The sequence below is a fragment of the Lynx canadensis genome, chromosome B1 (genome assembly GCF_007474595.2).
Source record: "Lynx canadensis isolate LIC74 chromosome B1, mLynCan4.pri.v2, whole genome shotgun sequence".
In the NCBI taxonomy this organism is placed as follows: Eukaryota; Metazoa; Chordata; class Mammalia; order Carnivora; family Felidae; genus Lynx; species Lynx canadensis.
The window spans coordinates 28,075,787-28,087,383 of record NC_044306.2 but is presented as its reverse complement, the minus strand read 5'-3'; the positions used below and the strand labels follow the sequence as shown (position 1 = coordinate 28,087,383).

Sequence of the window (11,597 nt, the reverse complement as noted above, 5' to 3'; positions counted from 1 at the left end):
GAATAAAAATTTATGTATTATCTCATTTAATCTTCACAACAGTCCAATGCAAGTACCCCATTATGGTAGTACAATTATTATTCCCATTTCTCAGGTGAGAAAACTGAGGCACAGGTGAAGTATTTGACTAACCAGTACTAAGTAATTAAACACTAGATACAGAATAGTTGAGCACTGGCTTTGATGCCGCTTTAGGTTATAAGAGTGGAATGACAGCCACAGGAACTTCGACACACTCTAATACATAATAAGAGTGAAAGGCCACAGAAATTTGACACACTCTAATACAATTATGGCTGTGGGTAACGTCAATTATCTTTTTCGTGGCTTTATTCCTACCTCTTTAAGTTGCTTCCGAATTCGAAATCCTTTTCTAGGGGTTTTCATAGGCGTGAATTTTAGAAGCCAGGCTCCACGTTCGTATTTGCCTTTGCTAGCTGTGCTGTGTTGAGCAAGTCATTTAGCTTCACTGGGCCTGTAGTTTCCTCACTTGTAAGACAGCTGGAACTGGTGACTTAGGTGCTGGTGACTAGCATTCGATAAAAAGTACAAAACACCTGGTAGATACTCAATAACTTGAAAGATCGCATTGCCACTTGGGTTAAACAGATTCCAGAGCACGCTGGAGGAGGATCTGGTAGCTTTAAACTTCTGCAAAGGAAAGATTCTTCTTTTAGCAATGGCTACTCTCAAGCCACTTGTCTCATTCTCCGCCCCGCCCCCCTAACCCCTAGTTGTTTTAGAAATCCAGGACGCCCCAGACGGCTGATTGCCTGCCCGCGGTACCCCGGTCGGCGCACGTGATGACGCATGCGCGTTCTCGGCGGCGGGGGCGCCGCGGTGCCTGCCGGGACTGAGCTCCTAGTAGCCTGATCAGGAAGTGGCGGGCGGAGTCCGGGGCCGAGTCGCGCTGCCTTAGCTGCAGCTGCCGCTGCCGCCAGTGCCGAGACCCCGGCCTGGCGGGGCTGCGCTGGGAGTGCGTACGGGCAGGCGGGGGCGCTGACGAGAAGCAGGAAGCGGTGGCCACGCGGGCGTGGGCGGCTGGTCGAGGTGGAGGCGCTGGGAGGCGGCGGCCGGTCGCGTGGGGGTGGCCCTCCTCGCTCAGGTAGGGGCTGCAGCCGCCGGGTGAGGGGAGCGGAGCCCCGGCCTGTTGTTCCTCAGGACCGCCTCCTCCCGAGCGGCGAGCTAGTCTTCCATCTCTCCGGAGGCTGGGGGCCGCGGTTCTCTGCGCGAAACACTAAACACAGTAACAACTTCTTGGGGGCATTGTCTTTTAGGCCGGAGGTCCATTGAGCAAACTTTTGGGTTGTAAAGAGAGGATACTGGCAGTCGAAGAGCTGATTGTGTCTCTTCTTAGCCTCCGACTTTACATTAACAGTAGCCGAGCGAAACGTGTGTGGAGTTTGGGGAACCACGGTGTCCAGCTAAAGGCTGTGATTTAGATGCATCTTCACGATTTTTTTTTTTAAGCTGCCTGTTGGAGACTTGGTTTGTAATGATTCCTAAACTTCAGTTATTACAGTTGTTGTCTGCAAAGTCTAAAGACCTGTTCCAAATCAAAACGCTACGGTACCTTTTCGTCCGACCCTACATTCCTGTCATTTAAGAGGTAGGCAGTCTCATTTCATACCTTGCTGACTGTTCTTAGCAGTATTCTTAGGTGCCAGGGGCCGCTCTGGGGCTTACACAGGGAAAGAAGGAAAAGTAGAAAGGTTGAAGAAAAATCGAACGATACCGTGGAAAGAACGTGTGATTTCGAGCCAGAAGGTTCTGATTTAAGTTTTGGCTTCTCAGTGACCATCCATGGAGGAACACTTGATCCCCGAGTTGTGCTGATGATTTTTGTTGTTGTTGTTACGGAAAATGGGCATGGTGATGTATCCTGTCTACTACCCGAGTCAGTGTATGTAAAACAGGACAAATTGTTTGAGTAGTCTGAAAAAAAGGAGGAAAAGTTAGGTGGAGCATGCGATGGTGAGAAAGAGGACATTAAGTCTTTTGCTCTAGGTGCCATTGAATGGTCCCCGTGTCACACAGGTCGCCTTTGTTTTAGAGGCCTTTACCAGCATTTCAGGTCTGGAGTAGGACGCATTTGATTTAGTAGGCAGGGTATTCATGTCCTGGCCTAGGTACTTACAGCTGTGTGACCTTAACTGTACCTCTTCACTTCAGATTTCACAGATTAAAATAAGGAGTAAAACTAACAGGTTTCGTCTGAAAGAGTTGTGAGGCTCAAATGCTGTAAAGATTTAGGGTTTTTGTGAACTGTAAGGCTCTTATTTAAGTGTGTTGAAATCATGATTAAAAGCTTGGTTTAATTACCTGTCTTTACAAGGTGAAATAAACATCTACACATATTTTCTGTTTTAGGCTTGTTGCCCCCACTTTATCACTTGCGATTTCTCCTTTTTTCTCTCACACTTTCCCTCCCCTCCTCAGGACTGTCGCCCACCTTCCTCACCCTGGTATAATCATTTTTTTTCAGATCCAACCCAGAATAGTAACACTGAAATAACACATACTTGTATTGCTTTATTAAAAAAAAAATGCTTTGGGGCGCCTGGGTGGCGCAGTCGGTTAAGCGTCCGACTTCAGCCAGGTCACGATCTCGCGGTCCGTGAGTTCGAGCCCCGCGTCGGGCTCTGGGCTGATGGCTCAGAGCCTGGAGCCTGTTTCTGATTCTGTGTCTCCCTCTCTCTCTGCCCCTCCCCCGTTCATGCTCTGTCTCTCTCTGTCCCAAAAATAAATGTTGAAAAAAAAAAAAATTTAAAAAAAAAATGCTTTTCATGTCTCATTTTAAAGTTGGGCTAGATGTAGACAGTATTGGTAAGTGTCTTCATTTTGCCTATGATAAAATTGGATTTAGGTCTAGTGGATTGCCTAGGGTCATGTTGCAGTTTAGAGAGGAGTACTGAGAGAAGTCAGGTCCTTGGATTCCAGTGCCTGTGACTCTCACTCAAATAAAGTTTACTCTGATTGTTTCTTATCAGTGCTTATTACATTTTTAACTTTTACCACTCTGAGTCACATTTTATCCATTGTTTTTTAAGTGAGGTGCTCAATCCTTTCATGTTCTTCAGCTTAAGCTGCGTGAAGGCAAGGGTTTATCTTCCAGAACCCTTCAAAGCTTGGGAGTTATGCAAACACAAGACAAGTACACAAAGATTGAGGCCACAAACACAAGACATTTAATAAAGGCCTGTGAAACCTGTAACGAGGCTAGAGCAATTTAAAGGTGTTTTTGTGTTCGTTATTCATTTAACAAATATTTATTGAGCTACTCTGTGCATGAAGGCTTTCAAAATTAAGATACAATCTTTTTCCTCCCAGACCTTCCTTCCCTACTTGTGAAGAATGCAGAAATCATTTACGTGGTCAGTTTGTGTGCTTCCTAGACTCCATGGTGTTCTAGGAGAGTTCAAACAAGAGAGGAACTTTTTTTCTTTATAGAGGTATAATTGACACACAATGTTACATTAGCTTCGAATATACAGCATAGTGATGAATAGTGATTTGTACAACTCTGTGCCTTATGCTGTGCTCGCCAGAAGTGTAGCTACCATCTGTCACCATACAGTGCTGTTATAGTACCATTGACTCTATTCCCTGTGCTAAACTTTTCATCCTGGTGATTTATTCTTTCCTTAACTGGAGGCCTCGATAGCCTACTCCCTATCACCCATTTTGCCCATTTTCATATCCCCCATCAATCCCTCCTTTGGCAACCATCAGTTTATCCTGTGCTTATGGGTCTGAAGAGAGGAACTTTTTAAAATTTCAATTCCAGTGTAGTTAACGTACAATGTTACATTAGTTTCAGGTGTACAATATAATGATTCACCAGTTCCATATATTACTCCATGCTCATCAACATAAGTGTACCTTTGGGGCACCTGGGTGGCTCAGGTGGTTGAGCATACGGCTCTTGATTTTGGCTCAGGTCATGATCTCACGGTTTGGGGGTTTTGAGCCTCTCATGGAGCTCCGTGCTGACAGCACGCAAAGCCTGCTTGGGATTCTCTCCCTCTCTGCCCCTCCCCTGCTCTCGCTTGCACGGTCTCTCAAAATAAAGAAACAAACAAACAAACAAAAAGATAAGTATACTGTTAATTCCCTTCTCTATTTTCCCCATCCCCTGCCCACCTCCCCTCTGGTAACCATCAATTTGTTCTCTATAGTTAAGACTCTTTTTTGGGTTGTCTTTTTTTTTTTTTTTTCCCTTTGTTTTGTTTCTTAAATTCCACACATGAGTGAAATCATATGGTATTTGTCTTTCTTTGGCTGGCTTGTTTTACTTAGCGTTACACTCTCTAGATCCATCTGTGTTGTTGCAAATGGCAAGATTTCATTATTTTTTATGGCTGAATAATACTCCATTGTGTACATACGTGTGTGTATATGTATGTATATATATATTATGTGTACCTCATCTTCTTTATCCATTCATCTACTAATGGACACTTGGGCTGGTTCCATAATTTGACTATTGTAAATAATGCTGCAATAAACATAGGGATGATATATCTTTTCAAATTAGAGTTTTCCTATTCTTTGGGTAAGTACCGAGTAGTGCAGTTACTGGATTGTAAAATAAGAGAAGAACATTTTATTTTTTATTTATTTAGAAAAAATTTTTTTGACAGATTGAGATTTTTATTTTTTAATTCCTTTTTTTATTATTTTTTTAATATTTATTTTTGAGAGAGGGCGAGCACGAGCTGGGGAGGGGCAGAGAGAGTGGGTGACAGAGGATCTGAAGAGGGCTTTGCAGTGATAGCAGAGAGCCCCATGCTGGGCTCGAACTTAGGAGCCATGAGATCATGATCTGAGCCAGAGTTGGCCACTTAGCCGACTGAGCCACCCAGGTGCCCCTAAAAATTTTTTTTTTTAAGTTTATTTATTTATTTTGAGAGACAGACCAAGAGTAGGGGAAGGGCAGGGAGAGAGGGACTCCCAAACAGGCTCCACAGAGCCCGACTTGAGGCTCAAACCCATGAATGGTGAGATCGTGACCTGAGCTGAAACCCAAGAGTGGGCTGCTTAGCTGACTGAGCCACCCAGGTGCCTGAAGAGAGGAACATTTTAAAATACTTGTGGGGCACCTGGGTGGTTCAGTTAGTTAAGCGGCCCACTCTTGGTTTCAGCTCAGTCATGATCTCAAGGTTTGTGGGTTTGAGTCCTGTGTCGGGCTCTGTGCTGACAGCTGGAGCCTGCTTCCAGTTCTGTGTCTCCCTCTCTCTCCCCTGCTCATGCTGTCTCTTAAAAATAAACATTAAAAAAAACCAAAAAAACCCAAAACTTGTTGAATGATCTGTGGCTTCCCTGGCTGTACTAAAGTTGCTTAGGACTCTGAAGTTTTAGAACTGGGGAAAAAAACAAAAGAAGAGATCTAGTGCCACCTCCCTCTAAATCAGGAATTTTCTGTAGATATTTCTAACAAATTGTAATCAAGCCTTCTTATCACGCAATGACATAGAGTTCACCAGGTCTTTTTTAATTTAATTTTTTAAATTTATTTTTTATTAGTATTATTTTTTTAATGTTTATATGAGAGCTAGTGTGGGGTGTGGAAAAGAGAGAGGGAGACAGAGAATCCCAAGCAGGCTCTGTGCTATCACCACAGAGCCTGATGTGGGGATTGAACTCATGAACTGTGAGATCATGATTTTAGCTGAAATCAAGTCAGATGCTTAATCGACTGAGCCACTCAGTGCCCCTTTTTTTAATTAAAAAAACAAATTTTTGGTTTGTTTTGTTTTTTGAGAGAGTGAGAGGGAGCAGAGGAGTGGGGCAGAGGGGGCGGGGAGGGGGAGAGAGAAAGAGAGAGAGAAAGAATTTTAAGCAGGTTCCACGGTCAGCACGGGGCCTGACTCAGGTTGATCCCACAACTCTGGGATCATGACCTAAGCTGAAATCAGGAGTCCGATGTTCAACCCATTGAGCCACCCAGGCGCCCCAAGAATTCACCAGTTTTAAAAGACATCTTTTCATTTATAAGTAATTCTGATGATTTTTCCCCCAGTGAACCTATATCTGCTTCCTAACTTCTGCCGAGTAGTCTGATGTTTCTAGAGCAGTGTTGTCCAATAGAAATACAATGAGAGCTGCAAACATGAGCCACACATGTAGTTTAAAAATTTGTTTTTAAAACATGTTTATTTCGTTAGAGAGGGAGAGAGTGTGCCTATGTGTGCAGGGGAGGGGCAGAGAGAGAGGGAGAGAATCCCAAGCAGACTCCACGTGGTCAGTGCAAAGCTGGATGCAAGCTTGAACTCACCAACATCACAACTTGAGCCGAAACCAAGTGTTGGACACTTAACCAACTGAGCCACCCAGGTGGCCTGTAAAATGTTTTAATTAAAAAAAAAATCAGTTTTAATTTGTCTTTATTGAAGTATAATTGACATACAATGTTATATTAGTTTTAGGTATACAGGATTTTTTTTTAAGTTTTTATTTTGTTTTATTATTTGAGAGAGAACACAAGTGGGAAAGGGGAAGACAGAGATTCTCTGTCCCAAGCAGGCTCCGTGTTGCCAGCACAGAGCCTGATGTGGGGGGCTCAAACCCGTGAAAACCGTGAGATCATGACCTGAGGCGAAATCAAGAGTCGGACGATTGACTGAACCACCTGGGCACCCCTAGGTGTACAACATGTTGATTCAACAGTTACATACATTACTAAATGCTCTCTGTGATAGGTACAGCCACCGTTTGTCACCATGCAACATTATTGCATTATTATTGAGTATATTCCCTAATGCTGTACTTTTCATCTCCGCAACATATTTATTTTATAACTGGAAGTTTGAAAAAAAAAAACAACGAAGTTTATACTTTTTATTTATTTTTAAGTTTATACTTTTTAATACCCTTTACCTATTTTGCCCATCCCCCCACCAACCTCTCCTCTGGCAACCACCAGCTTGTTCTCAGTATTTAAGAGTCTGTCTGTTCATTTGTTTTTTAGATGACATGTGTAAATGAAATCATATAGTATTTACCTCTCTGCTTATTTTGCTTAGTATAATACCCTCTAGGTCCACCCTTGTCTCAGAGGGCAAGATCTCATTCTTTTTGTGGCTCCTAGTCCATTGTGTATGTGTGTGCACACACACATATGTGTATGTATACATATATGTATACATATATGTGTATACATACATACACACGTATGTATACATATATATGTGTCTACACATTACACATGCCACATTTATTTTCTTTGTCCATTTATCTGTTAATACAGTTGGGTTGCTTCCATATCTTGGCGATTGTAAAGAATGCTGCCATAAACAGGGCTGCATTTATCTCTTTGATAGTGCTTTTGTTTTCTTTGGGTAAATACCAGGGAAATTATTGGATCATATAGTATATCTATTTTTAATTTTTTGGAACCTCTATACTGTTTTCCACTGTGGCTGTACCAGTTTGCATTCCCATTGGTAGTGCATGAGGGTTGCTTTTTCTCCACATCCTTGTCTGCACATGTTATTTCTTTTTTATAACAGCCATTCTGACTGGTGTGAGGAGATATCTTATTGTGGTTTTGATTTGCATTTCCTTGATGATTAGTAATATTAAGTATCTCTTCATGTGTCTGTTGGCCATTTGTATGTCATCTTTGAAAAATGTCTATTCAGGTCCTCTACGCATTTTTAATTGAATTGTTTGTGGGGTTTTTTTTTGGTGTGTGTGTGTGTGTGTGTGTGTGTGTGTGTGTGTGTGTGTGATATAACTTCTTTATTTTGGATATTAACCCCTTATCAGATAAATCATTTGCAATTATCTTCTCCCATTCAGCAGGTTATCTTTTTGTTTTGTTGATGGTTTCCTTTGCTGTGCACAAGCTTTTTGTTTTGATGAAGTCCCAATAGTTTATTTTGGCTTTTGTTTCCCTTGCCTGAGGCGACACATCTAGAAAAGTGTTGCTAAGGCCAGTGTCCAGCAGATTACTGTCTGTATTTTTCTTTTAGGAGTTTTAAGGTTTCAGGTCTCACATTTGGTCTTTAATCCATTTTAGTTTATTTTTGTGTATGGTGTAAGAAAGTGGTTCAGTTTCTTTTTTGCCTGTAGGTGTCTAGTTTTCCCAGCACCATTTGTTGAAGATTCTTTTTCCCATTGTATGTTCTTGCTTCCTTTGTCATGAATTCATTGACCAGTAAGGGTCGGTTTATTTTTGGCCTCTCTCTTCTGTTCTGTTGATCTATGTATCTCTTTTTGGGTCAGCACCATACTGTTTGATTACTGTAGCTTTGTAGTATATCCTGATACCTGGGATCATGATACCTCCAGTTTTTTGTGCTTCTTTTTCAAGATTCTTTTGGCTATTCAGGGTTTTTTGTGGTTTCATACAAATTTTAGGATTATCTTATTCTAGTTTTGTGAAAAATGCTATTGGTATTTTGATTGGGATTGCATTGAATCTGAAAATTGCTTTGGGTAGTAAGGACATTTTAATGATGTTCTTCTAATCCATGAGCATGGAATATCTATTTGTTTCACCTTTAGTTTCTTTCATCAGTGTCCTTTAGTTTTCAGAGTGTATGTAGGTCTTTGATCTCCTTGGTTAAATTTATTCCTGAGTATTTAATTCTTTTTGGTGCAATTGTAAATGGGATTGTTTTCTTAATTTCTCTTTCTCCTACTTTGTTATTAGTGTATAGGAACAGAACAGAACAGATTTCCGTACATTAATTTTGTATCCTACAACTATACTGAATTCACTTACTAATTTTTTGGTGGAGTCTTTAGGGTTTTCTGTATATAGTATCATGTCTTCTGGAAATAATGACAGTTTCACATTTTCATTACAAGTTTGGATGCTTTTTATTTTTCTTGTCTGTTTGCTGTATCTAGAACTTCCACTGCTATATTGAATAAAACTGGTGAGAGTGGACATCCTTGTCTTATTCCTGATCTTGGAGAAAAAGCTCTCACTTTTTTTACCATGGAGTATGATGTGAGCTTTGAGTTTTTCATTTTAATCTTTATTATGTTATGTTGAGATATGTTCCCTCTAAACCCACTTTGTTGAGAGTTTTTATCCTGAACAGATTTTGTATTTTGTCAAATGCTTTTTCTGCATTTATTGAGATGATCATATAGTTGGGGGAAATTAGTTTTAATATTTTTTTTAACCTAGGATATCCAAAATATTATCACATCAACATGTGATAAAATATCTCCTCATGAGGTGTCTCGGCTTAGTAGGCTAAGTGTCCAACTCTTGATATCAGCTCAGGTCCTGATCTCACGGTTCATGAGATGGAGCCCTGTGTCAGGCTCTGTGCTGTCAGCGCAGATTCTCTCTCTCCCTATCTCTATGCCCTTCCCCTGCGTGCTCTCTCTCTCTCTCTCTCTCTCTCAAAAAAATGAACTTAAAAAATCTCATCAGTAGTTTTAAAAGTTCTTTTGTGCTAAATCTTTTAGATCTAGTGTGTACGTTTCAACTCTAGCCCCATTTCATGTGTTCCATAGGCACATGTGACTAGTGGGTATCATATGGGACAGTGCAGTTCCTAGAGCTTTAGAGACTAATTCTATTTCTCTTTATTAGTGCCTAGCACAGTGCCTGGCACTAACTGAAGATTGTTAAGTGAATCACTAAGTGAATTAAAACAAGTACTGGAGAACTTATAATAAAAGATAATTTTGTTTGGAAGTAATTCTTCTTGGGACCTATGGATTTGGCCTATAGGTTTGAGTGATTAGAATCTGTATTGAAGATATTTACTTTTATCTTTGCAGAAATATGGATCCAAGCCTGTTGAGAGAACGAGAGCTGTTCAAAAAACGAGCTCTTTCCACTCCTGTAGTAGAAAAACGTTCAGTATCTTCTGAGTCATCATCATCATCATCAAAGAAGAAGAAAGCAAAGCTAGAACATGGAGGATCATCAGGCTCTAAACAAAATTCTGGTCAGTAAAAAATTGACTGTTTAGGACTGTTTTTATTTTTCAGGAAACCATTTATTTAATCATGGCAAGTTCATTTTTTATAAAGTTTTTGTTTTGTTTTGTTTTTGAGGGAGTGTGTGCATGCACTTGCTTGCTGGGAACAATGGGGGGGGGGGAGAGAGAGAGAGAGAGAGAGAGAGAGAGAGAGAGAGAGAAAGAAAGAATGAGAATGAGAATGAGAATGAGAGAGAATCCCAAGCATGAACCATGAGATCATGACCTGGGTCGAAATCAAGAGTTGGACACTTAACTGACTGAGCCACTCAGGCACCCCAACAAGTTCATTTTTTAGTTCAACATTATACAGTGATAAGAGAGTATATTGCTTTTAAGATATTAATCATCTTGTGTTGTAGTTAGAATTTAGGTTATTATCTTTTCAGAGAATAACTTTGTTGAAGTTTATATATCATATAGTTCACTCATTTTAAATGTACAATTCAAATATTTTTAGTGAATTTAGAGAATTGTGCAACTATTGATATAATTCAATTTTAGAACATTTCCATCACCCCGAAAAGATGCTTTGTGCCCATTCTCTTCTTGTTCCCACCCTAGCCCCAGATAACCAATAGCTTTCTTTCTCTATATATTTGCTTTTTCTGGATGTTTCACATAAATGGAATTGTACAATAAGTGGCCTGTAGTGGGTGGCTTCTTCTACTTAGCATTTATTGAGATGATCATGTTCTTTTTGTTTATGCTATTAACATGGCATATTATATTTATTGATTTTTCAGATAAAATCAGCCTTGCATTCTTGGAATAAATCCTTCTTGGTTGGTGTATAATCTTTTTTATTTGTTGTGGCATTCAATTTGCTGATATTTTGTCCAGGATTCATCTATCTGTAGCATGTATCAGTACTTCATTCTGTTTTATTGCTGAAGAGTAATCCACTGTATGGGTATACTACAGTTTGTTTATCCATTCATGAATTAATGGACATTTGGATTATTTCCATTTATTGGCTATTATGAATAGTTCTGCTATGAACGTTGATGTACAAGCTTTTGTGTGGACTTGTTTTTGGTTTCGTTTTTTTCTCTTGGATAGAGGACCTAAGAACAGAATTTCTGAGTCATGTGGTAATTTTATGCTTTAACTTTTTAAGAAGGTACTAAAATGGCTGTACCATTTTCCATTCTTAACCATCAATGCATGAGGGTTCTATTTTTTTTATTCTTGTTAAGACTTATTTCTTGTCTTTTTTATTATAGCCATTCTAGTGGTTGTAAAATGGTATAATTGTGGTTTTAATATGCAGTTCCCTAATGACTAATGATGTTGAGCGTCATTTCATTTGCTTTTTGGCCTCTTCATGGGTCATACTTGGGACAAATGTCTATTCATATTTTTTTGCCCATTTTTCATTGTTTTCTTCCTATTGATTTGTAAGAGTTCCTTATAGATTCTGAGTACAGTTTCTTGATCCAGTATCACTTGTTCTTGGTGTCATATGTAGGAAATCTTTGCCTAACTCAAGGTCGTGAAAATTTACTCTTATGTTTTCTTGTAAGAGTTTTATAGTTTTAGCCCTTATATTTAGGTCTGTGATATGTTTGAGTTGATTTTTTTGTGTATGGTTTAACATAAGGGTCTAACTTCATCTTTTTGTGTGTGGTTATTCAGTTGTCC

At 39.9% G+C, this 11,597-nt stretch overlaps 1 protein-coding gene across 3 annotated transcripts in view; it reads left to right on the top strand.

The window, feature by feature from the left end:
* Positions 1 to 896: 896 nt before the first annotated feature.
* GTF2E2 (general transcription factor IIE subunit 2) overlaps positions 897 to 11,597 on the top strand; it is a 79,005-nt gene continuing 68,304 nt past the window's right edge. Inside the window, exons 1-2 of one of the 3 annotated variants that reach the window (XM_030312290.1) lie at positions 897 to 1,105; positions 9,751 to 9,920. In XM_030312290.1, the coding sequence (XP_030168150.1) occupies positions 9,755 to 9,920 (166 nt within the window). In that variant the 5' untranslated portion in view covers positions 897 to 1,105; positions 9,751 to 9,754. Of the gene's footprint in view, positions 1,106 to 1,529; positions 1,610 to 9,750; positions 9,921 to 11,597 lie in introns of those variants that run through there. The other 2 variants (XM_030312288.1, XM_030312289.1) reach the window with 2 other exon arrangements.